The 26,107-nt window shown below is 39.9% G+C and overlaps 3 protein-coding genes across 8 annotated transcripts in view; 2 read left to right on the plus strand and 1 right to left on the minus strand.

The window, feature by feature from the left end:
* hectd1 (HECT domain containing 1) overlaps nucleotides 1-8,236 on the plus strand; it is a 53,722-nt gene extending 45,486 nt beyond the window's left edge. For all 3 annotated transcript variants that reach the window (XM_013909687.1, XM_013909689.1, XM_013909688.1), the window contains 11 exons: nucleotides 719-801; nucleotides 1,105-1,232; nucleotides 1,646-1,847; nucleotides 1,976-2,113; nucleotides 3,814-4,298; nucleotides 4,881-5,039; nucleotides 5,952-6,030; nucleotides 6,131-6,224; nucleotides 6,778-6,928; nucleotides 7,121-7,265; nucleotides 7,346-8,236. In XM_013909687.1, coding sequence (XP_013765141.1) covers nucleotides 719-801; nucleotides 1,105-1,232; nucleotides 1,646-1,847; nucleotides 1,976-2,113; nucleotides 3,814-4,298; nucleotides 4,881-5,039; nucleotides 5,952-6,030; nucleotides 6,131-6,224; nucleotides 6,778-6,928; nucleotides 7,121-7,265; nucleotides 7,346-7,483 — 1,802 coding nt within the window. In that variant the 3' untranslated portion in view covers nucleotides 7,484-8,236. The remainder of the gene's footprint in view (nucleotides 1-718; nucleotides 802-1,104; nucleotides 1,233-1,645; nucleotides 1,848-1,975; nucleotides 2,114-3,813; nucleotides 4,299-4,880; nucleotides 5,040-5,951; nucleotides 6,031-6,130; nucleotides 6,225-6,777; nucleotides 6,929-7,120; nucleotides 7,266-7,345) is intronic.
* Nucleotides 8,237-8,501: 265 nt separating this feature from the next.
* On the minus strand, nucleotides 8,502-15,580 carry ap4s1 (adaptor related protein complex 4 subunit sigma 1). 4 transcript variants are annotated; one of them, XM_005728558.2, is made up of 7 exons: nucleotides 15,214-15,328; nucleotides 15,058-15,106; nucleotides 14,794-14,949; nucleotides 14,623-14,709; nucleotides 14,472-14,540; nucleotides 9,413-9,424; nucleotides 8,502-9,057 (listed from the first exon to the last, which is right to left on the minus strand). In XM_005728558.2, the coding sequence occupies exons 3-7, from the start codon at nucleotides 14,929-14,931 to the stop codon at nucleotides 8,929-8,931; spliced, it is 435 nt and encodes a 144-aa protein (XP_005728615.1). In that variant the 5' UTR covers nucleotides 14,932-14,949; nucleotides 15,058-15,106; nucleotides 15,214-15,328; the 3' UTR covers nucleotides 8,502-8,928. The 4 variants fall into 4 exon arrangements, with proteins under 4 accessions (XP_005728615.1, XP_005728614.1, XP_005728616.1 ...); XM_005728557.1 differs by having other exon boundaries at nucleotides 15,058-15,121; XM_005728559.1 differs by lacking the exons at nucleotides 15,058-15,106; nucleotides 15,214-15,328 and adding an exon at nucleotides 15,508-15,580.
* Nucleotides 15,581-15,760: 180 nt separating this feature from the next.
* The window catches only part of strn3 (striatin, calmodulin binding protein 3), a 30,808-nt gene continuing 20,461 nt past the window's right edge, over nucleotides 15,761-26,107 (plus strand). Inside the window, exon 1 of the mRNA XM_005728562.2 lies at nucleotides 15,761-16,305. Within this exon, the coding sequence (XP_005728619.1) occupies nucleotides 16,039-16,305 (267 nt within the window). The 5' untranslated portion in view covers nucleotides 15,761-16,038. The remainder of the gene's footprint in view (nucleotides 16,306-26,107) is intronic.

The following is a 26,107-nucleotide window of genomic DNA, read 5'->3' on the forward strand; positions in this document are numbered from 1 at the left end:
GTTGTCTTTACGCTGTCTAGACTCTACTGACTCCTTTAAAAAGCAGCTGAAGACATTTTTATACAAACGGGCTTTTAATTAATTTTAACTTGTATGTCTGATCTTATTGTAAAGCACTTTGTGATTTTTTTTTTTTATCTGTGAAATGTGCTATATAAATAAATTTTACTTACTTACTTTTACTTCACAATCATTACAAAATATCATTCCATTCTTTTGTTTGAAAAGGAGTAGGCAGAAGTATACACTTATTAGTCCCTACTTGAAGTGAAAACCAATTGTTTAAAAACATGAAAAGTGTGTGCAACCACTCTCTGTACTTTCCATAATGTATTTTTCCACCCACATTATTTTATGTATTTATTCTTTTTTAAGTTTCAAGATGTGTGGTTTTTTTCTTCATGGTAAACTCTACTGTTGCTCCCTTCCCTATTCTGGTCGGCTAGTCAACCAGTGGTATTCAAGTTATGTGCTTTCAGGTTTCCAGGGTACTGGACGGGAGTATGTGTAGGTTTGCAGTCTGCCGTCTCCCCTTTATAAAATATCTTTAGAAAGGGGCAATACCATGGTATGATAAACTAGCTTCAAGGAAAAGGTTAAAATAGTTGCTTATGTTTACATGTTTGCATGGTTGTATTTGTTAAAAATGGGGACTTAACTTGGAGGTTTGAGGGGGGAATGGGGCTCTCATTTCAAAATCTTGAAATTGTGTTTGCAGATATAGATGAGCTTCAGTTCAATGCATCTCCTGAAGATTTCACCAGCAAAAAAATCACTACAAAGATCCTGCAACAGATTGAGGTCAGTTTGTTCCATTTTTGTCATTTCATCAATCTGAAAATTTCAAGACTTCCTTAAAAAAGACTTCTTGAAAGTCTCTAAAAAGTTGGCCTTTCAATATTGTCAAAAATCACAACTCCCTTTTCTGTTAACATAATGTGTTGTAGTGCACAACGTGCAACACCAGGTTTCAGTATAGTGATTAAAATGTGTAACCTGCTGAAACCTCAGACAATTATGGTGGAAAAAACCCTAAATGCAATACAAGCTCCAGTGAGTGCTATAGTTCATTAGTTAACGATGTTGAATGTTTTGGTTTCCCAGGAGCCTCTAGCCCTTGCAAGTGGAGCGCTGCCCGACTGGTGTGAACAACTCACCTCCAAGTGTCCTTTCCTCATCCCTTTTGAGACCCGACAGCTCTATTTTACCTGCACTGCTTTTGGAGCCTCCAGGTGAGTGTGATACAGGAGTAAACAAACATACCACACATAACTTGAGGCATCTCAGCTCAGTTTTATTTGTATAGCTCCAGTCCATAGCAGTAGTTCCCTCAAGACACTTGATATTACAAGGGAGAGACCCTCACAACACAACTTAAAAATGTGCTCCTTTGTGCTTATAACATAAAAATTGTAAAGTAAAATAATAAAATAAAATCGACAACAATTTCTTTTGTTATCGGTTTAAATGTGATTCTTTGAAAACATCATTTTATGACTGACAGATTTAGCATTTTGGTCTTCAAAGACGGTAGAAAGTCCTGTTATCGACATTTGAATTTGGCTTTTTTAAAGTTTAACCTTGAAGACCACGTCCTGTTGGTGTACTTCCAACACTCTGGCCTCTGACCCCACTCTGTCTGCAGGGCAATTGTGTGGCTCCAGAACCGTCGAGAGGCAACCATGGAGCGTTCTCGGCCGTCCACCACAGTGCGGCGGGACGATCCTGGTGACTTCAGGGTGGGTCGACTGAAACATGAACGAGTGAAAGTTCCCAGAGGAGAGACTATGATGGAATGGGCTGAGTCCGTCATGCACATCCATGCTGACCAAAAGTCTGTGCTAGAGGTGAGAGGTGGTTTGTTTTTAACAAATCACAAAAGAAAACCTTCTGTGTCTACTGCTAGATTTGCAACATGCATTACAATTATCGGTCCGTGGCATGCCAGGCTAAGTGTGTCTGTGTGTGTTTCCAGGTGGAGTTTCAGGGTGAGGAGGGAACGGGTCTCGGTCCAACTCTGGAGTTTTATGCTCTGGTGGCTGCAGAGTTTCAGAAAACGTCACTGGGAATCTGGCTGTGTGATGATGACTTCCCTGACGATGAGTCACGACAGGTCAGTATTACCACGTTCACAAAGTGACAGGTTTAAAAGTAAAATTGGTGAAGAATCCCATTCTGTCATATTAGGAGACATTGTTATTGTTGCTGTTGTTATTATTATTATTAGTAGTAGTAGCAGTAGCAGTAGCATTAGTGTTATATATTTAAATGTTGTAATGTCAGTGCTAGTCTGTCTTAGTAGCTGTGATCAAATTTGAAGGTGGCATTAAAAGCCAGTGGTCATTAAGCAAGGGAAAATAATGTAAGTTTAAAAATAGTGACAGTGATGATGCTTTTTTTATGTAAGAAGTAGAGATGGCACGATACCACTTTTTTATGTCCAATACCGATATCATAAATTTGGATATCGGCCGATACCGATATGAATCCGATATAGCGTGTTTCTAATCAATAAAACTGTTTTTATAATATCTTGTTTTTTTTAAACTTCAGTTTGAGCTTATACAAAATGCAGCAACACTAAAGCTATTCTGTTATACCTGTATGCAAAAAATACACTGCACCCAAAATATTTCATAGTTCAGCGAGACTGATCAATCTAATAAACTTAAACCTGCTCCATCCTCCCTATTCTGGTATTTTAAAGAGTAAGCAACCTAACTAATAGGGTTGCAAACTCTCAGCAAAAAAAACCAAAAAAAAAAACAACCACCCTCCACCTCATGATGCCTAATCGACGTAATCAACGTTAATTTGATGCAGTGTGAAAAAAAAATGCACAGAAATCAATTATTTTTCAAGAATAATTAAATAGATTCAACATCTTTCTTCAACAGAACTGCAGACTGCACAGATGGTACCTTCCCAAAGGAAAAAGTGCTACAGCTTACTAGGGTATATTAGACTTAATAGTTACTATATACAGTAATGGACTTCTATACTTTTTACATCAGATTAAAACTTTGGGTGTTCAGATTCAGATAATTATTTATTAAGAGCTCGACATTTTAAACGTAGAAAAGGATCCTGGTGTAGAAAGTAATATTGAATAAATTCTAACAACAGCTTATCAAGCTTAAACGTGCTGCTGTTGTTCAGCTGCTGGTTTCCTCTTTGTGGCGCGAAGTGGGCGATAAACAAACAAGAGAAACGGACTCGTGACAGAAAAGCCGATCAGCTGATCATTAATCAGTTTCACGTTTGAAGTAGCAGCAGGAGAGGCAGTCGCTCCATATATCGGTTGTTAAGCTTAACACTGGAATGCTTTACAAACATTCAGAGATGAACTTACACACTTGCTTTACTTCTCTCTGGGATCACTTCCTCGGAGATGAAATGCCGGTTTGGTAGCGAGGCTCCAAATACTCAACCAGACCGCCGACAGGTCTCCCACGCCACAGCCGCTCTATCACGTGATGCATACTGCTCCAAGGTGCTACGGTTATGAGCCGAGTTATGCCATGTCGCAAGTTTTGTGAGGTGCTTTTTTGATATTTAATGGATCAGATTACATTTTTTTTATTTCTCTCCGATATCCGATCCAGTAATTTAGGTCAGTATCGGACCGATACGTAATATCGGATCGGTCCATCTCTAGTAAGAAGTACCACAAAAAGTAAGTTTTAAAATTAAGGAGAAAACCCCCCAAAAGAGCCTTGATTCCTCTTTGCCACAGCAGGAATCTTCAGTGCCTTAGCTCATTTTAAAGTAACAGATGAGAATTAACAGATATCCCTCTTATGTTTGTCTCAGGTGGACCTGGGTGGTGGACTGAAGCCTCCCGGTTACTATGTGCAGCGTTCCTGTGGTCTATTTCCAGCTCCGTTCCCTCAGGATAGCGAGGAACTGGAGCGAATCACCAAACTCTTCTACTTCCTGGGCATCTTCTTGGCCAAGTGCATTCAGGACAACCGGCTGGTCGACCTACCAATATCACAGCCCTTCTTTAAGCTGCTCTGCATGGGGGACATCAAGTCTAACATGAGCAAGCTGCTATACCAGTCTCGAAGCTCACCGCAGGGTAACGACCCTGAGCGGCCCCACCTGCAGCCCTTCCTGCTACTGTCTGAGGTACAGTCTGAAGCATCGACTGAGGAAAGCCAGGAGACTTACTCAGTGGGCAGCTTTGATGAGGATTCCAAATCCGAGTTCATCATGGACCCACCAAAACCAAAACCTCCAGCTTGGTACCACGGTATCCTGACCTGGGACGACTTCCAGCTTATCAACCCACACAGGTCTCGAGACAGTTTTTAATGTTTAGCGTTCTCACAGTCAGCCTGAAAGCTCATGTTTTACCCAAGCAGGTCACCCTCTAGCTCACTGCTGAACCTGAACACATCCCGTGACATGTAGTACTGCTGAAGTTAAGTTCTAAGAAAACCATGAAATATAAGATGTGAGTTTTGGTCATTTTGAAACTTCTTGAAATCTGAGCAGCCTTAATTTTAAAGCACTAACAACAGAAACTTGGAAAGTGTCTGCCAACACTAAAAGGCTTGTGTTATCATCTGCACAAGCTGATGTGGTTTAACAACATTTGGTTCAATTTTGTTAAAGTGAAGCATGACTGAAACCTCATTCAGACAGAATTAACATGCAAAGTTAAGGAGGCAGAGCATAAAAAGAATATGTATTTTAAACTTGTGAAATTCTAGGATCTGTTCTGGTCTGCAGCAGAAACACAAATGGGGAGAGAGACGCACTAAACGAGTAGGAAATGATAAAGTCAGAGAGAAAGCAGGTCAACAATAGAATAACTACACTACAGCAGACTCATGATGCCCTTTTCCTCTCGCTCCTCTTCCTGCCTCCTCCAGGGCGAGTTTCCTGAAGGAAGTGAAGGATCTGGCAGTGAAGAGGAGGCAGATTCTGGCCAGTAAGAGTTTGTCTGAGGATGAGAAGAACACTAGGCTGCAGGACCTGATGCTGAAGAACCCGCTGGGCTCTGGACCTCCCCTCAGTGTCGAGGACCTCGGGTAAGAAAAGACGCATACAAAGGTGCTGAAGGTGTTACTCTTGTGGTAACGCGATCTGCATCTTTAGTGTTTGCTTAGAAGGGCTAGAGGTTAGTAAAGACCAAGACCAAGAGGACCGTGATAATAGCTGCTTTTTACTGTTACGCCTATAGTCCTTTTGGGGATACCAGACTGTAGATATAGTTTTTAATGCTCTAAATGTTTCATTTTAACATTGCAAGTCTAAGGGATTCACTTCCTTTTGGAGCCAGCCTCAAGTGGTACCTAAAGAAACTGCAGTTTTGTTGTGTGTTGGCTTTGTTCATCAGCCTCAGGGGGTTCTCCTTGCTCTAATCACAGCATACACAGCACGCTGAAGTCAAACTGGAGCTACCCTTTACCAAGAGCTAATAATAGCATTAGCAATTCATTTAAAAATCAAATAAGACAAATGAAATGGCAAAGAAAGTGGTACATAGTTATTTGGGAAAAGATGAAGATGAGTGGTACCAAGAAAGGTTTAGCATTTGTTTGCTTAAAATAAACAACTGGACTGAAACAAAATGACATTCACTTAACAGCACTATTTTCTTACAATAATGTTTTCACCAGAAACTGAGATGTGAAAAATCTTGTTTCATGTGAGACCACATGGGTTAGAATAAAGTCTTATGAAGTATTTGGGTACCGAGATTTAACTAGGCAATCTTTGTTGTGGTCAAAAACATCTGAGCAGAGGAGCAGCTCAGTAAATAACTTGTGTTCTAGTTCCAGCTGACAAGCACACATGCTGTCAGGACTGTCGAATACTTGAGCTCAGTATTTGCAGTGAAAGAGTTTGCACAGCAAAAGCAGAAAGTTTACGATTTTTGACTTGTTTTCCCATATGACACGGACCAGATGTTTGACAGCCACTTGAACTTTTCTCTGCAGGTTAAACTTTCAGTTCTGTCCATCCTCCAAGGTTCATGGTTTCTCTGCAGTGGATCTCAAACCAAATGGAGACGATGAGGTAAAAATGCCTCAGAGCAAGCTTCTTATGTGGATGGAAATATCTTCACGTAAATTTGCACATTTTACAAGAGTTCACTGAGTGTTTACTATGTGTATAGATGGTGTCCATGGAGAATGCAGAAGAGTACGTGGAGTTGATGTTTGACTTCTGTATGCACACTGGCATCCAGAAACAGATGGAGGCCTTCAGAGGTAAATGTGCAAAACTGGCACATTACTTCTCTACAGTGTCCTGTCTGTGGAGAAATCTGTTTTGCCCTCTTTGCTAGTTTTTCAGAAAAAAAAACAAAAAACACAAAATAAAATGGTTTCCTGTTTAAACGAGGAAAGAGGTGGACAACATAAAGCAAGAAAGTAGTGCTCTGTGTTCACAGGCAGTTGTTTTAATGCTGGGAACGCCCTTGACCTAATTGGACTTGGTCTTGGTAAAGTTTGAGCTTTACCGAGGCCGACAGGAGGAGATGCTATTGGCAACAACATGAAATTTTGAAAAATACACAGCTGCCAGTCTATTCTCACACCTGTTTCTAACCTGAGCTCTTTACTTTTTTTTTTCCCTAAAGATTGACTCTCATTTTAGACCCTTATGTTCTATCGACTCATTGTCACAATAGAATTGATTCCATTGCGACAAGAAACTTTTTTTGGTTCCCTTTCCCTGGCAGTTTAGTAAATTTGTGATTATTTCTAAAATCGAGTGAATACTTGGGTATCTAATATCATAAATGTTTCCTCTCCTCCTCAGAGGGTTTTAATCGAGTGTTTCCAATGGAGAAACTAAGCTCTTTTAGCCATAAGGAGGTGCAGATGATCCTCTGTGGCAACCAGTCCCCTTCCTGGACTGCTGACGACATCATCAACTACACAGAACCAAAGCTTGGTTACACCAGAGACAGGTATGACATGTTACATCAACACTAATGGAAACACCAAAAGTTGATTCTGTTCATGTGGACGGAGCGTCATGGTAACACTACGTCCAGATGAACAGAATCAACTTTTGGAGATTTACTTTCCTGGATGATTGAGAATGCTAATGGAGACACTGAGCTACGGCATCGTGTATTTAACCTCTCCTCTTCCTTCAGCCCTGGCTTCTTGCGGTTTGTGCGAGTCTTATGTGGAATGTCATCTGATGAGCGTAAAGCCTTCCTGCAGTTTACCACTGGCTGCTCCACCCTGCCACCTGGTGGTCTTGCCAACCTTCACCCCCGACTCACCATCGTCAGGAAGGTAAACTGGCTCTCTGAATGACTGAGTTTGTTAATGTGTGTAGTTTTAGTCAGTAAGCTGACTGACTGTTGCCTCCGTAGGTGGATGCCACAGACTCCAGCTACCCATCTGTCAACACTTGTGTTCACTACCTGAAGCTGCCCGAGTACTCATCTGAGGACATCATGAGGGAGCGCCTGTTAGCCGCTACCATGGAGAAAGGCTTCCACCTCAACTGACCACCGCTGCCACACTGAGCATGCTTCTCAAGTCATCTGTCCGTCTCGCCTTGTGACTGACGGATCAGCCAGCCAATCCAAACCAGCTGACTGACTGACGGCCGGACCTCCTGCTACAGGAGGAGGAGGATTTATGTTGCAGAAACAAAATGAAAGAAACGCTGTCACATCTTTCACACCTCTCTGACCGCCTCCTTCATCATCAGCAGCAGCATCCTCTTCCTCACCATCCTGAGCTGCTGCTGCTGGTCTGTTCCCAGCTTTGATGCTGCAGGCTTGCGTGTGTGTGTGTGTGCGCGCGTGTGTGTGTGCTGATCTCCTCCTCCTGTCTGCTCTCAGTTTGGTGCCTGGTTTGACTCGTAGCTTCTGTTTTCACTTCCTCCTCCCTGAAATGTTCATGGATCCCCACCTCCCCCCATTTATTGCTTTTTGTTTTTGTGTGTGTGCGACAGTTCTCTGGTTGTTACTGACCAGTTGTAAAGGTCAAAGGTCAGAGAGCCTTTGGTGTTTGTTTTACAATGAAGCTATAGAGACAAAAACACTGGCTGTGTGCAAGGCACATCTAAAGAGAAAGATTAAAAAAAAAAAAGAAAGCTCTGCTATCCCTGTATTTTCTTTGTATATTATAAACATTTATTTAACTCAAGTTGCAATTTGAGGTAAACAGATATTTTCAAATGTGTATGCTCCAAAAAAAATAATCATTAAAATGTTTGCAAAGTATGAAGTAAAGAATGAGTCTTGTGGTCTGTGGAAGAATATGAATCTTTGATACTTTTTTTTTTTTCCCATTTCGTTTGCACGTTTAAGTGTTTCAGTATTACAACCGCACTTCAACCAACATGAGGCTGAAGCAGATTTATCATCTACAGCAGTCCAGTTGCTGAGAATCACCGCGTAGAGATGTAATTGATTTAGATATTTATCTTGTAGCCTTTTTCTAAATTTTTTTTGCAAACTTATCATACAGATGTTTCAGTATTAAGGATATATTTTAAAAAAATGAACTAGAGTTATAGAATTTTTATTTTGTTTTTTTTTTATTGTTTTATTACATATTAGACATGATACCACCAAATGTCTTTACGTTTTGGTTTGTTACAAACAATTCCTGTGGTCTGCCAATACCCCGAAAGGCAAATTAAAAATAAAAAAATAAAATGTAATTCATTCCCCGCTAAATTCACACAACCGGTTTTCTTCTCGAATAAATTCAAACTGGCCAACTTCAGAGGGAGGCTTCCTTCTCTCAGCTGTGCAGATCGAACATCTGGATACACTGTACAGATGTGTATTAATATACTGACCAGAGTACATGTGGGCACTGAGTTGTTCTTTTTATTATTTTAACATCAGTACCTTTAAGCAGATTCTAAATTCAGACTGTAAGCTGCAGGCCAGTCCTCAGCCTGAAGAACAGTCCGTGACTTCCTTTCTTCTTTTTGTTAGCTGTCCACCATCTTGTCAATAGTGGTGAGGGGTGCGAGGATGCGGCTCTTGTTTGTTTCCACAATGTGTCCGTTCTGGATAATCTCATCCAGGATAATATGAACTCGATCCAGATTGAACATTATCTGATAAAGGCGAAGGGTCAAGGAAACAAGGAAATAAAGAAAGACAAAGACTCCTACTGAACAACTAGTGATGGGTAACTTTTACATGAATATTTGACCTCCGCTCTAAATCTATTGTGTGTCTCCAGGTTATTTTATTTTAGCCATTCTCTGTCCTTGTCAATGGTCACTGTCCTTCAGCTGACTATACAATGTATATGAAGTAGCTTTTAAATAATAATATTATTTATTATTATTATTTGAAATTAGTTAACAAGCAATTAAAAATTACTGAGCTTTGGTAAAATATACACTGTGCTTTTAGCATGACTCTTATACATGCAGTGTGTGCAGCTGTGGTTGTGTTACAGGATACATCCAGTTCACTCTGTAGGGAGAAATGCACATTAGACTGAAACATTCAAACAGCAGCAGCTTCATGCATTTCAACAGTGTCTTCATTTGTTGTTACAGACATCTCAAAAAGTGTACAATATGTTTGAAACTGTAATCATTACTTTTAATGCTTGTAAGACTCTTGTGTCAAGCCAGCCTCCAATTCGAGACTTGCAGTCAAGCTAGCCTCGTGTTTGTTTTCTGTTCCCTGTGTATTCAGAGATGTGGAAACCTGACTTCAAAATAAAAGCCAACTTCAAGTAAATTAACAGATATGTTAAGAACATAATAACATATAATTTAGCCTTGTTTACACACTCTAATGTTAGATCCACATGACACAACCTTGTACCCTAGTAGCACCCTGTCAATATCAAGGCCATCTTATTTTGGATTTCAAAGTAAAAGCCCTGTGAATTTTCATTTTTGAACTGCTCTTTCAAATAGAGTAGAATAGAATAAAGTTTTATTATCCCAGGGATGCTCCATAAATCACCCCTCCAATAGCCAAACCCACCTGTTCTCTGATTGGATAGTTAAATTTGTGATTAACATGACATTGGCCAATCAGATGAAAGGAAGAAAAACCGGGTCAAAATTCGTACTTGTAACTTGAGTGCCGAGTTTCACACCTATTAGTCCACACACAAATCTTTTTTTACGCACACACAAATTATTTTTACACATACGAATCCTAATTTACAAGTACAAAATATTTATGACCACAATTGGCGCCCATATTTATACACCCTCACAATGGTATCGTGTGTGGGAGTCAGGGTTTTAATAGTTTTGCAATTTTCATTAGTTTTTATTTTTATTTAGTTTTGACTTCAGATTTTCAATTTTATATCAGTTTTAATTAGTTTTTACCAAATTGTTTGCTAGTTTAGTTTAGTTTTTATTTTTTTGAAAATCCTTAGTTTCAGTTTAGTTTTGATTAGTTTCAGTTATAGTTTTAGTTGTGTTTGCAATAATTAAGTGTAACAAAATCCCAGTTTCATCATATCAGTCATTCTCTTCTGCTTATCCTTGGGTATGTTGCTATTCCAGCTACCATACCCTGCACCCTGGACGGGTCGCAATGACCTTGTAGTACCATATCACCCTATTAGAGCACTTCGCTCTCGCTCTGCAGGCCTACTTGTTGTTCCTAGAGTATTTAAAAGTAGAATGGGAGGCAGAGCCTTCAGCTTTCAGGCCCCTCTTCTGTGGAACCAGCTTCCAGTTTGGATTCAGGAGACAGACACTATCTCTACTTTCAAGATTAGGCTTCAAACTTTCCTTTTTGCTAAAGCATATAGTTAGGGCTGGACCAGGTGACCCTGAATCCTCCCTTAGTTATGCTGCAATAGACATAGGCTGCCGGGGGATTCCCATGATGCATTGAGCTTTTCCTTTCCAGTCACCTTTCTCACTCACTATGTATTAACAGACCTCTCTGCATTGAATCATACTTGTTATTAACCTCTGTCTCTCTTCCACAGCATGTCTTTTATCCTGTCTTCCTTCTCTCACCCCAACCGGTCGCAGCAGATGGCCCCGCCCCTCCCTGAGCCTGGTTCTGCCGGAGGTTTCTTCCTGTTAAAAGGGAGTTTTTCCTTCCCACTGTCGCCAAAGTGCTTGCTCTAAGGGGTCATATGATTGTTGGGTTTTTCTCTGTATCTATGAAGCGCCTTGAGGCGACTTTTGTTGTGATTTGGCGCTATATAAATAAAATTGAATTGAAAATTGAACTTTTGACAGAGTAGGATAGACATTATCAAATGAGGAGAAGGAGTTTTCTGGGATTGAAGATCCTCTGGATGAGTGGCTAAAAGCTATCATTTTGTCATTGATTGGTAATTGACTGATAACTGGCCACATTCACAGCTGTATTGACTTGTTGTGGATGTTGTCTATCCCATGTTTGAGGACTACAATTAACAGATTGAAAACAGCGACACTAAGGGAAGAACATGCAGTGCGACCCTATCAGTTGCCAGTGTCGGTTGGGCTCTGTGATGAATCAGGTGAGCTGGCTTCATGGCTGAACCAAGACATAAATTGCCCCAGGTGTTTAGAGGTAGGAAAGGCAAAATGTATATTGCAATTTTGTGTTTAAGCTTTAATGATCAAAAGAAACTGAATCGTGTTTAGAAGATAAGATGCCTGTGTTCGTTTAATGCGTTCCCATGAGGAGGCCGGCTGACAGTCTGGAAGACCCAGTATCTGACCTGGGGACGACAGCTGATTTAGCGCTGACTCGACCACAGGACACCATCCCAGTTAAGAGGGAAAAGCTGAAAGGCTGAGTATCACTCTGGAGGGAACCTGTGGGACAGCAGGCTGAACGAAACATGTTTTTTGTTCACACATTAAAACGTGTGAAAGGAGGGAATGTTGGGATTGAAAATGTTTGATTTCTATTACTAAAATAAGTGGTTATAATCATTTTCATACACACATTGCAAATGTGCCCAATAATAAGTTGGCACTAAGTCTTTTGAATTTCAAAAGCTTCGTTCGACGTGACTGACCGGACTGATATATTGTTGGAAATGACTTAGAGGTGCAGAGGGATAACTGCAAACATGCTTACACACATAGATTATGATTAGAATAAGTCTGGGTCAGAGAGTGCCGAACATGATATTCTAAACCAACTTTGAATCACTAGAAGAACAATGGATAATACCATTAGATTATCAAGGCTAGGCAGAGAGGTGTTTTGCTTCTCTGTCTCTTACAGACGAGGGAGCAGATACCAGACGAGGTCACGAAAATACGAGGATGACACCAAGACTGCCACGTCCGTGCGGGAGGAAGATAGCTCCTTTAATCTATGTTTTTGTCTTACTATATAATGTTGTACAGCACACTTGAGGGTCATCCTTTTTGTGAAACATGCTGCTGGTTCACATAGATGTCCACAGCGCTGTGTAAACTTGTAATTTCAACTGCCAAAAGCAAAGTAAATCCTTTTTTAAAAGACAAACCTTTCTCCTGAGATTCCTTCCAAAAATTGTGAACATGACAACTGTCAATATAGAGTGACATTAACTTGTGGAAACAGCAACTTTGCTTTTAAGAGTGTTCTGAAGTCAGTGAAAGAGTGGGTCATATATGGGCAATTTCAACGGGCCATTACCTTGAAAGGCAAAATCAAGGTGACTTGAAATTGACTTGGTATCCCCATGAGAGTGTACACTGTTGATCTAGAATTAAATTATCCTGTGGAAACAGCAATTTTCATTTTAAGAGCATTCTGAAGAAATTGAAAGAGTATATCATATATGGGGAAATTCAAAGGGGCCATTAATTTAAAAGGCAAAATCAGAGCAACTTGAAATTGGCATGGTTTTACTGTGGGGTTGGACACTGTTGATTTAAGGTGAAAAATTATCCTGTGAAAACAGGAATTTTCCTATTTAGAGCATTTTGAAATCATTGAAAGTTAAGTCATATATGGGCAATTTGAAATGGCTTTTATTTTGGAAGGCAAAACTCAGACTGACTTGAAATTGACATGGTATCACTGTGGGGTTGGATACTGTTGATATAAAGTGCAACTAGTCTTTGGAAATATGAGTTTTGCTTTTAAGAGCATTCTGAAATAATTGAACTGATCACTGACTTCGTCAGCTGGTGCGAACAGAACCATCTTCGCATCAATGCCAGCAAGAGGAAGGAGCTGGTGATTGACTTCAGCAAGAAGCCACCAACTATTACACCAGTGAACATCCAGGGTTTGGACATTGAAATGGTGGAGTAGTACAAATACCTGGGTGTTCACCTCAATAACAAACTGGATTGGTCCACAAACACAGATGCACTTTACAAGAAGGGTCTAAGTCGTCTCCACCTGCTACGGCGGCTGAGATCCTTCGGGGTGAACAGGACACTCCTAAGGACGTTTTACGACACTGTGGTGGCGTCTGCTATTTTCTATGCTGTGGTCTGCTGGAGTGGCGGAATGGCAGAGAGGGACAGGGAGAAACTCAAACTGGTCAGGAGTGCCAGCTCTGTCCTGGACTGTCCACTGAAGTCCATCGAGCAGGTTGGGGAGGAGAGGATGTTGTCTAAGCTAACATCCATCATGGACAACACCTCCCACCCCCTGCATGAGACTGTACGAGCACTGAGCAGCTCGTTCAGCAGTAGACTTACGCCCACAGTGTAGGAAGGAGCGCTACCGCAGGTCATTCTTACCAGCAGCTGTCAGACTCTATAATGCAACTTAACATTCTTTTGGTCATCTTACTCACCAGCTTGTTTACTGTACATTTTATACATATCTCTGTACAATTTTCCAATTTTTCTATACACATTCTGTACACTGTTATCTGTATATACCTGTATTTACGAACTTCGGTTGCTTATGTTTATAGGACCACATTGTGCCTTCCTTTTACATTTTATTTTCCCTTGCTGCAAGAGCTCTGTAACGCCGAAATTTCTCATCCGTGGGATAATAAAGCTTTATTTTATTCTAGTCTACTCTATTGAAAGAGTAGTTCAAAAATGAAAATTCACAGGGCTTTTACTTTGGAATCCAACATAAGATGGCCTTGATATTGACAGGGCGCTACTAGGATACAGGGTTGTGTCATGTGGAGCTAACATTAGAGTGTGTAAACAAGACTAAATTATATGTTATTATGTTCTTAACATATCTGTTAATTCACTCGAAGGTGGCTTATATTTTGAAGTCAGGTTTCTACATCTCTTCCCGTAATACTTTGAATACACAGGGAACAGAAAACAAACTGGAGGCTGGCTTGACGCCAGTTTTGAGACCTGCCTTAGACCTGCACTGATAATGGATCCAATGGTTTTCACCCCTCAGCAGTATAGCTCGAGAATGAAGTGAGGTAAAATTTACCAATTCAAAAGGTGCATCTACAAAATAGCTAGTCATTGTGACTTTGACCTCAAGTTCTGAGGCTTTTTAGGATTTTCACATTTCTACCACAGATGCATCTACTAGGATGCTGAGGTGTAGCACTGGCGGCTACCAGTATTTATCTCTGTAAGAACCTCGATCAAACTGAACTCACCACCCGGCTGAAGTATTTATCCAAGACCTCCACAAAGTTATGAACCAGCTCGTAGATGGACAGCTCATTCTGTGAGAGTAAAGAGGAGAAACACGTCCTGTTGACCATTGAAAGGACGAAAGAGGTGTAAAATACCTCCGATCACACTCACCTCACTGTCTGTGATGCCCACCACGATATACAGAGCAGCATACTGGCGGTAAACCAATTTAAAGTCTTTGTACTCCACAAAGGAACACTGCAAACAGAGAGGGGTTATAAACATGATATTGTTATGTTATTTATTTGATCTAAACAAGACTGGGAACTCGCAGACAGACACCTGATCTTTCTTGCGGCTCAGGCAGTAGCGTACTACATCGGCCTCAAGAGCTGCTCTTCTGCTCAGCTCCACAGAGTGATAATACCTGGACAGCCTGGTCTGACCCTGTCGGTTCACCATTAGCACGAACTTGATCATTATCCGATCGGTTGCTGGCTGCAGAGGAATCGTAAAGTCGATATTATCAGTACAGACCATTGCCCCGTGGTATGAGATATTGCAATCTAATACCTCACTCCATACCTGAACGTTTGTTTTACTTACCGCCAGCTGTTAGCTTGTGCCAGTTGCTACATTAACTCCATCAAACGGGCTAAAACGGGAACTTCTGTTAACGAGTTTTTGCCCCAATCTAATGTTATTTTAAACACAATGCTGTCGGTTTACAGGATTAAAGTAAGATTACTGTAAAGTACTTACTGTAAGGGTAAATAAATACCAGCGAAAGAGGACATTCAACAATATACAGCCATAGCATTTGGTACGCATGCGTAGACAGGTGCCTTCCAGGGTAACAGTTATTCCCTACATTTGAACGCAAGTACTTTCTACTTATACTTTAAAAACATGCTCGTAATATAAGCTTCAAGACATTTGAGGGAGTAATTATTCAACGCAAACAATCCAAAAGAAAATCCCATTAATGTTTGCATTTTTCTCCTTTGAAAGATGCATAATACATAATTTGTACATAATTTATTGTACTGTACTCACGGTTTAAAAATGCTCGTTACGATCCTGGACGGGGTTTTAGATTCAGCTGTTTAGAAGTTGTGGTTGTGGTACTTAAAAGGAGCAATAGACAATAACCACAATGTATCTGCTAGCTAAAGGTAAAACTGCTGTATTTCCCTATACATCTTAATATATGCTCCGTTAAAGAGTTATATTTTACTACCCTTTCTTTGAGCAGTGAAGGTTCCATAATATATTTGGATAGCAGGAAGGGAAAAGGAGGATGGATGTGTCCCGTCAGGCATTGCGGCTGGGTTCTCCCACCTTGACCATCGGATCCGAGAGAGGTCGGGGGAGAGAACAGCAATGGCGGCCGGTTAGCTCTATACAAAACACCAAGTCCCCAATCAGCCGCGCGCACCACATCGCTCCGAGGAAAGCCAGTTTTACACAACACAGCGGAGCCAGCGAGACAGGGACGGAGCTGAGACACGGGCTTTAGGGGGCGGGGATCCCTCCGCGGATCGTTGCTGCCTGTGGAGACTTTCCTTCTACTTAAAAAAAAAAATTATGGACGAACACCCCGGCGGAGGAGGGGTCGGAACGAGTGCCCCACGACAGCCTCCGCCACCGCAGCAGCAGGGGAATAACAGTAGTGCTAATCCGCCAATTGGAGGCGGTGGTGGCGGAGCAGTCATGGTACCACACCAGCCCGATGAGCTACCTCGGCCGCAGCAGCAGTACACAATCCCCGGCATCCTGCACTACATCCAGCATGAGTGGGCCCGGTTCGAGATGGAGAGGGCGCACTGGGAAGTGGAGAGGGCCGAGCTTCAGGTTAGCCCTCCCAACCTAGCACTGAATTCCAACCATGCTAACCCCCAACAACAACAACATGGACAGTGTGTAGACAATTGGTTTTAGAGAGGTAGTGGCAGTGTTGCAATATTTAATTTATTATTTCATCGATTAGTTAGGCATGGCCTTGGTTTAAACGGGAGGCAAAAGCAGCTAAACTCGATATTTGTAACCCGACTGGCTAAGTGGCTAAGCTAAAGGGTCAGCTCTGGGTTACCGTTAGCTCGACTAGTGGCAGCGCTTAGCTTCAGTCGGTATCAGACAAATTTAGCAGGTAGCCGAAGCTGTTGTTGTCGTTCTCCTCTGTTAGCTGATTTGTTCATATGAAGCTAAAACGTTCCCACCGTGGCTACTGAGTTCAGGCGCTAGTTGGTAATAGAGAAGTGAATCCAACCGACTGTCAGCTATCTAATCTCAGTCATTTTGGTTTGTCACGCTAGCTGTTAGCAGTGTTAGTCGCTAATGTTGCTTTTGAGTCAACAGCTGGGCCCGAGCGACTGTGATTCACAGCACATAAGGAAAAGAAATGAAATTGGAGGAAAACTACGTAACCATTTAAAAGTTATTCTTTTCAGTATGAATGATGAAATAAACTCAGTAGTTAACTTACTAAGTTAGTATTGAAAAATAAAAAAATTGTGACATCAAAATATTATAAACATGAGATACAAAATAAAAAAACAAAATGTTCAAGCCCGTATATTAGTCATATCTTACTGTCATATTTGATAATAAAAAAAATCAAATTTAAAATTAAATTAAAGAATAAAAACACTTGAATTTTAAAATCGTAAGATAAAAGGCAGGCCTTAACTATCAGCGTTACAATTGTAAGTTAGGAGGGTAAGACAATCAGATAAAAGGTCAAAGCTTTTAGCAGGCATGATAAAATGAGAGCATTTCTAGTTTTTCACAGTCTCGGGTGGTAGAAGTACTTTCACCTCAGTAAATGGGCTGCCCATGCACTTAAGATGATAAAATGTAATCACCTATTGAATGTGGCATGTACTAATATGATAATCAGTGGCATTAAGTAACAAACAAAGACAAGACATTTTTAAACCATGTAGATTTATTTAAATCCACACCAGTGTGGAGTGCCTTTGGTTTCCTTGTAAAAAGAATACAGTGTCTTTGTTTTGTAATAAACAAGGCTAATTCTTTGACATATAAATGAGTTATTATCAAATCTTTTATCTGTTTTTAAAGGTGTCTATGTAAGATCAGTTTAGTGTTACATAGACTTGGACTAACTAATAGTTTCTTGAAGCTATTTATGACCACTGTTTAGAGTGTATTCACCATGAGGCCATCAAATAGGGTTATGGCAGAACCATTCTATGTATTTATTTGAATAATAGTATTTGCTTTTATAAGTTTCCTGCTACTTGTATAGTTCCTGCTTTAAGAAAATGTTTTAATTCACACAATTATTAAATACATAGAAAATGTATGTAATTTAATACTGCTCTGTATGTGTCTCCAATGGTGTAATGGTTAACACATTCACTTGGTAAGAGAAAGGGCACAGGTTTGATTTTAGCCGGCAACATAAATCCTCTTTTGGGTTGGGTCAGGAAGAACATCTGACATCAAACGTGGAGCTACCCGCTGTGGCAACTCTTTGTATCAAGCCTTTGTGACAGGAAAGCAGTCAAAAGTAGATTTTTTACATACATTGTTCTATATAAAGCTCTAATACAGGTCGGAATCACCAGACACCCCACGATACAATAATTTCACAATACCTCAGTGATGATATGATGATATTGCAATTTTGAACATTTTGTTTGGGATATACTGAGTATTGCCATAACATATATTATGATTTGTGACCTTTTTTGACTACAAATAATTTCCTCAAAGTTGAACTTTTAGAATTTGTTTTTATCCAGTAAAATAAAGTTGTCTCACTTGAGTTATTTATTTATTTGCTGCAAAATGAGAACATCAATAGCAACACCTGGTATAATTGTTGCTATAAGATGGATTCAGTCTGGAATTGAATGGGGTCAGGTTGGCAATTACATCTACTGTTTCTGATAATACAGCAGTAAACTGTGATAAATCATTGAAAATCACACCTGTTGCTGTCTACACAGACAGAAATTCATATTTAAATATTACATTTGCGCTCGATAACCTTCCTGTTCTTTTGGAATGTAACCAGAATACAACTAGCTGGCAGCCAGTTGAGTTGAGTTGAACTGTGTTCACTGGTAAGGACTCGTTCAGACTCATGGCAACATGTTGGCAATCTGTCTACATTTATAAACTAAACAGCAGCCATTTGCAAACTTATTGAGAGTGACTGCTGTCAGTCCAAGTAAAACTGTGACCTCTTCTTCATAGTATTCCCAAAATATTTTACTTTTATTTAATAAAATACTGATTTTGTCCCTATATCAATATAACCTTGCAATGCAGAATATCACATTACTGTCCTGTATCAATTCTTTCCCCATCCCCAGTAACGTTTAACCTTAAAAATGTAGAACAGTTCAAATAATATGTGATACTTAAAAGTAAAAACCATTCATTGAATAGATGTTTTTTTTGTTTGTTTGTTTTAAAGTTATAAATAGTTATTACTAAGTACAGCAGAAAGCAGATCTCTCACAGTCAGGCTGCTACAAATCACGCCCATCCAGTTGCAGCTGTGTCACCAAGCCTGTGTTATTTTAAAAAAGCTACCTTAGTTTATGTAATGGTGGAAGCTTTTGTGTCTATATCTGTGAATACCTCTGGGTTTGACCGATTGCCTTGTACTTTGGGACCAGTTAATTAAAAGCCACCATCAATCAAATTTATCACCACTGACCGTCATTGTTTCTTGCAGGCAAGCTCGGAATTGGACTTTGTTCTGTTCTTGTTATTTGTTGAGTTGGTATGTTTATCAGTACCCGAGCGCTCTCCTCGTCCCATTGGCAAAGAGTCAAACTTGTATTGCAGCGTCACTGATGCTGGATGCCTTAAGCGTGACTCTGTCAGAGCTCCTGATAAGAGTGGATACCAGCTGCTGATGAAGCTTGAGCGGAACAAATAAGTGGAGGTGTGAACTTGGCGTGCAGGAGAGGGGGCCAGTGAGGAATTATTGGACGCTGGTTTATTAATACAAACTGTCAATGAATGAATGTGAGTTAGTATAACCCACACTCTATGAACTCGCAGTGAAAAGAATGAAATGGTGTAGACAGGAGACAAATGTAAAGGAACAAGCGGTAAAGTGTCTCAGTAAGGTGTTAGCCTCACATGTGAACATCACCAGAACATCTTCAGACATTTTTGATCCTCAAAGATGTCTTGTCTTGATTTGGAGTGAGGCTTGCATGGTCCCAAAACATACCAACGCAATGCCTCCCACAGCAAAATCAGAGCTCAGCCCAAATGGCTGAGATTTCATTCATAGTTTCTCCCTGTTCGTATGAATTTGTATGATTAGATGTGGTTGTTTTGAAGTTACTTGTAAGAAGATTAGATTTTAGCCACATTTTTTGTTGTTGTTGTTGTTTTTTAATTTTCTTATTCTCTCATCCAAGCCCGTGTAGGGATGAACTACAGGATGCACAACCCTTTTGAACAGACAAGTAAAAAAGACAGAATATTTAAAATTTGTGGTCCTGGTTTATTTGACATTTTTCTGTGCTTTGTTTTCTGTCCTTTCATTTGAGCTTGGTGATTGTCAAAACAAGATATCCAGTTAGTTTACATAGCTCACAGAGCACATTGTATGTTAACGGTTCATCTGCATATTAATGCAACTTCTGGGGGCTTATTGCAGATGTTTCTCTGTGTGAAACAACGAAGTTTCGATGGAGCAGCTACAAAGTTTGTTTTTCTTAACGTCAGAGTTTTCTCATCAGGTGGTTTGATAAAAGACTCACTAGCTTTTTCCCAGTAAAAATTTTAATGGTGATTTCAGGAACAGCGCTGCTGTTTTTGGATATTAGAAACACGTTTTCTTCCATGCTACCTGATTTCACCATCTCTCTCCTGCTGCTGTTGTTATCGGTGGTTTTGTTTAAATCTAGGGCTCTGTGGGCTTAATGACGTCAGACTTCTTACTCACACACTGCTCCTGAATACGTTTGTATTTCAGGTCTGTTTTAGCAGCAAATGTGGATGAAACCCTCACATTTACATCATTTAACACATCGGCGCCTACTGAGCTGTGCATTAAAACGAAACGTCAAAGCAAAGAATTTATGCCAAGAGTTTCTTTTAAATCGAATTATTCGATGAATCGTTGCAGCCGTAAATGTCAGCATCACAGGTGTGAAATGCCTACATATAGACAACTAAGTTAAATGGGCCAGCCCAGGTCACCAATATGTGATCCAGGTTTTTGAGTCAGGATTTGACCCATTCGCGATCCAAATACTGGATCAGTGCATCAAGATAAAATGCTCCCTGGCAGACAGAGTTTCACTTGTGGATGTCAGAACTCTGATCCAGTTTGATGTTAGACAAGTCTCAATTCAAGCTATACAGTAACATAAGTGTCTAACTGTGTTCTAAAATCCTGTCTCAATCCACACACAGGCTTTTTAATCCATTATTGGTCTAATTTGCCTAATCTTCACTCTGCTTCAGACTCGTTGGCAACAAACAGAAATGTTTCAGTTTAGTGGCTGTGACTGTTAAAATGGAAGGACTTCCTGTTTTCTCTGTGTTATTTATTCAAATTCATAATGTACTTCATAGGTACACTAACAATGTACAATTGTTAGTGTGAGAACAAAAACCTGTTGGTGTTGTTTCTTTGTGGTAATCACTTGCGTTTTGGTGACATGGATTCAGCAAGTGTGTCTCTGACGTCTTCTCAGGTTCAGTGATGTGATCTAGGGTCGTCAAAAAGAAAAAGATACTCAAATACTATTGACACTAAAAATTGCTCATGATCTTATATGCTCATTTGCAGCAATATTGATACTGACAGTGCTGTCTTCGCCTCCTCCAGATGACACACAGCCACAGTGCTGCCCTCACGAATAGCTAAGGCCGTTTTTGTGCTCGCTGCGTCGCTTGTGTCGCAAGTGTTGTGTGATTTTTATTTATTTATTTTCTTCTTTCTTCTTCACACAGTGATGACTGATGACACAGTCTCGTGGCATGTCAGCCAGTCAAGCGCCTGTTGATTTTTGTAACTTGGTGTGTATTTGGGGGTGAAAAAAAGCTAAAAATCGCAAATTATTAGCAATGTATTGGGATAATATTGTAATGTTTGGGTGTGATGAAACATAAAGTGTTATGTTAAGTGTTAAAACCCAGATTGAAAGTGAAAAAGTTAACCAGCACCTAGACAGAAACAACAGCATAAAATACCGTCTTTGTTTGTTTGTTTACTTTTAAAAGTAGTATTGAGTATGAGATTTTTTTCCTGGATGTCAGTATGGAGCTTGAAATTTTAGTATCATGACAACCCATAGTCCAATTTATGTCCTGTTTTCCTGCATAAACTGGACAGAATTGATAGATTGCGATCTACCTGCAGATGCAGCATAATTTTGTCCTTCCGCAGCTTCCCTTTTGCACTTCCCTTTTTGCATTCTGTTCTGCTCAAGCCCCACAGGGATCTGCATACCAGAACCTCCAAATGTGAAGATATGTGGCAAAGCAAGTTTGGAGTTTGTCTTTATATAGATAACCTGTTCCTAATAATTCAAATAAGCCTACAAAGAACGCTGTTGTGTAAAACAAACTGACATATGTGATAGGGCTGCCACGATTAGTCGACTATTAAAATCGTCGAAGACTAATTTAATAGTCGACGCGTCGTTTGAAGCTTTGTAAGATCCCAAAAGACGCAGGAATAAGTAGTGTAATAACGGACTGAAACAGAAGATGGCAGCACTGCATGTACAAGGATGCCAGCTGCCATTAAACCCTGGAGAAGAAGCTGTGTCCCAGAATTCGTAGCACGGCCCTGCTCAGTTGTCAACAATGGCAGCAGCTAGTTAGTTTTAATATTACTCATATTATTCTTTCTGGGTCACAAAATAAACATTTAACATATTTTCAGGCGAGAATGTAGCTGTGTAAACTTCAAACATCTGCTCAGTTTATCAAGACACCACATATTTTCAAAAGCGCTCCGATGTTTTATGTGGGTAACAGACGTCTCACCAGCTCGATAGCAAGCCGGGGTTCAAGGCTCACTAGAGCCGTGAGAACACCGGACTCCCGGCAAATCGTTTTCAAGCCCACCGCTGTCTTTCGCTACTCAGGTTAAACATGTAATATAAGTCACTTAGATAACTTAAAAATGGTATTGTTTGGCTTTTTTTTTTTTTTAGTATTTTATTTATTCCTGAGTAAATCGGTTTGGCTGAGATTAAAGTTATAGTTTTTACACAGCCTAATAAATGTCAAGCAGACAACAGATTATCAGAAGTGTGAGATGCTCGAGAATATACTCCAGTGTCCTGTTATATTTTAGATAGCAAGGAGCAGACGGCTGAGTTTATTAAACTTCACCGAAACAATCTGCAAATGTCATTAAAATTTAATAAACTCTCATCTTGTCTTTATTTTTAGTTAGAACATACCTTAAACACTTCAAGCTGTAAGCTAATGATAGTTATATAAGAGCAGATGCTACTGGTGCAATAAGCTGTACATTTTACGTCCAATGGATGCATGATCTGATTAGTCGACTATCAAAATAATCGTTTGTGGCAGCCCTAATATGTGAGCTGTTTGCTGCCTTTGTTCTGTGGTTCTGCGACTTTGTAGAACTCAATCTGATCTTTGCTCACAAGACGTTACTAAACCCATGAGTTTTGATCACGATCAGGTCAAAGGTCGTCTTCTTTACCTGGAGAGAGAGTAGCAGTAGTTGGGGCAGGGCAATGGTAACTCCATGTTTTGATATAGAGGACAGGGCTGTAGCAGCCTGGCCTACTGGGACCTGCTCTGACAGCCTGATCCCAGCTGGACACTAAAAGTAGACAAGCCCGAAATAACTGACGCGCGCGCACACACACACACACACACACAGACTGAGATCCAAATACCTGTCAGTCATAAACATGATTGAACGATCTGTGACTTTTTTTTTTAAAACTGTAATATAATTTTTAGTTAAGTTATCATTTATGTTAGAAGAGGCAGGATTGAAGAGTTCCTCTGGTCTTTGACCTGTTCTTGTTTCTCAAAACATTCAGTGAGGATATTTCTGGATCCTGTGGATGTTTTGGTCATTCTCCACAACTTTAAAAGGTTGAGATCTTTTTGGGTTCTGCTTAAAAGTCTTAAAGACAGGTTGTCAGTAAGTGTTCTCACAAAGGAAACAAGTACAAATCTGTGTCTCTCAGTCATACAGTTGTTCAGAAGAATTGCACCGATGCCCCCAACCCCCATGTTCAGACCAGTCTTATCTGTCAGTGTGGCAAATCTGGGTCAATGAGCTCATTTCACACACACGCACACACCTTTGTCATCATCACCCCAGTACTCTGACTTCACCTTGGTCTCTAAGGAGCGTTTGATTCATGCACACCAGGTGCACTGGTTGGAAGGGGTTTTGTGACCTGTACACATCCAGTGAACTGGCCTTGAGGAGCAGCCTTTCTCAGATTAATGTGATCAACAACAAAGACCTTCAAACTGCAGGATATTTTCTAATTAGTCTGAAGTCTCTCTGTAAAAATACAAGCAGTGTGAGGGTAATCCTACCTACAACTATGTCTGTGGACGTTTCAACAAAAGAAAAAAAAAATCAGAATCATAGTCTTATCCAGTTCTGTTCCAGCAAGGAACAATTGCTGGATTTGATAAAATATTGAATTTGTGTGTGTGTGTGTGTGTGTGTGTGTGTGTGTGTTTTCACATTTAAACATTACATCTCAATTTCACACAGATTTTGTGCTGATGTTAATGACAGAGGAAGTTTAGAACTCTGCAGTTAGTGAGTCATCAGAGCTCTGATTAATTTTATGCTCTGTGTGCCTGTGCTGTCACACCTTCTTGGCTGAGTTGCTGTAGTTTCTAAATGTTTGCAGCTTGTATGTTGCCACTTACAGATGATTGTGAAATTTCTTCCCTACTAGATGTTTCACAAACTGATTTGTTGTGGTGATGGCATGCAAATTTGATAAGCTCTTTAGAATTACATTCTTTCCCGAATGTTTTTAAAAGCAGACTGCATGACTAGGGGCTTTTATACACCTGTGGCAATGGATTAAAAACACCTGAAATCAAAGATTAAGAAAGAGTGGTTCAATCTTGTATAGTGTTGTAAAGATTCTTATTCTATTTACCATTTTTCTCACTCTCCCTCGCCTCACCAGACTTACCTCTTTTGCTTTCTCACCACTGATTGACTCTGGAGTTTGTCCCTTAATTGAACTCACGTGGCACACATAATATAAGGACTGAATTCACTTTAAGCTCCCTCTTTTCACTCCCACATTCGGTGGCAGCTGAGGTGAGTTTGATTTGTTCTTCTAAATTTAAAACTTTATTCTTAAGTTAGTGACTTACAGTCGAACCTTGTTTACTCTTTCAGAGTTTAGCAGTCCACATGTGTCTTCCTTTAAATTATCACCAATTACACTGAAATAAACTCAGATATATGGCAACTAATTGATGGCTGTTTTCTTTGCATTCTGCCCGGATGAGGCCATGGTGATAACAATTTCCACCTTCCTTTGAAAAACCACCTAATTAACATATAGTGTATATGTGAAGCTGTGCAGTGAACACACTGTGACAGTCTGCCTTAAAAAAGAAAATAAGAGCAATTATATTTACACATGCCAAGTGCTGACACTCACTGTCCAAACATGTGGTCTGTGGAGCTCAAATGCGAGCCCAGTGTTGTTGTATCTCCCCAATTATAAATCAAGTGCAGGACTCGAGGCACTTAAATTAGACAAAACACTGCTGCAGAGTTTTCTTTTGGCGGTGTTTTGGCTTGAAATTTTGTCTCTCTGACCCATAAACAAAATGACAGACAGCAAAGAAGCGGTAGCACAGCAAAAAGTGAACCAAGGTGAAGTGAAAGATGGTTAAACTTGTTTTTTCAAGTGCAGTCAGAGCCTTTGTGTCTAAAAACAAAATAGCCTTTTTAACGAAAAACCTGTTCAACCAGCTTAAACGTGTAGAAAGCAATCTTTGCATCGTTGTTCCATCATTCACAACATGCTTATCAAGATAATGTAAACTGTTTTGAAAAAAACTAAATCAAAGCCTGTCTCTGTGTAGACTCACTACTAGCATAATGTTCCACATCATAGCACAGCAGAGATCCACATCAGATACAAACAGGTGTTGACAGACAGACAATAAAGAGAACCAACATGATTGTTAAGTTCAGGATAAGAAGTATGGTTAATGTAGCTATGAAACCCCTACTTGTAGCCATGAAGTAGCTTTGCTGAGAGATGACCATACATCTATCATATCACTCATGCAACCTCTGAAAGTTAAGGGAAACCCTGAATTTAACTGCAAGTTCTTAATTTCCTATTGAATATGTATTAGGGTTGTGTCACAATATATTTATACCTGTTATATAGAATAGAGAATGTGCATCTTCTTTTTGTTTTCATATTTTAATTGATATTTTATAGTGTTGGGGTTTGCAGTGTTTTGTGTTGTTTCACTTTAAATTTGTTTAAAAGGAAAAAGCTAAAAGTTGAAATGTAAATAGTTGTTTTTTGTATTATATGATTTATTTATTCACTCCACATTTTATGTGGAGTGAATAAATAAAAGTATATTTGCGTTGGGCCCTAGAGACAAAGCACGTACGAACTCCAAAACACGTGCAAACCCC

This window comes from Pundamilia nyererei, unplaced genomic scaffold (genome assembly GCF_000239375.1).
Source record: "Pundamilia nyererei isolate P.nyererei 1_Seehausen unplaced genomic scaffold, PunNye1.0 scaffold00029, whole genome shotgun sequence".
Taxonomy (NCBI): Eukaryota; Metazoa; Chordata; class Actinopteri; order Cichliformes; family Cichlidae; genus Pundamilia; species Pundamilia nyererei.

Excerpts from the sequence above, each read along its gene's own strand:
- ap4s1 (XM_005728559.1), bottom strand. The coding sequence starts at position 14,931 with ATGATCAAGTTCGTGCTAATGGTGAACCGACAGGGTCAGACCAGGCTG. Across the intron at positions 14,710-14,793 it reads TGAGCCGCAAGAAAGATCAG|TGTTCCTTTGTGGAGTACAA; the intron begins GTGTCTGTCTGC and ends CTCTGTTTGCAG. Across the intron at positions 14,541-14,622 it reads TGGGCATCACAGACAGTGAG|AATGAGCTGTCCATCTACGA; the intron begins GTGAGTGTGATC and ends TTACTCTCACAG.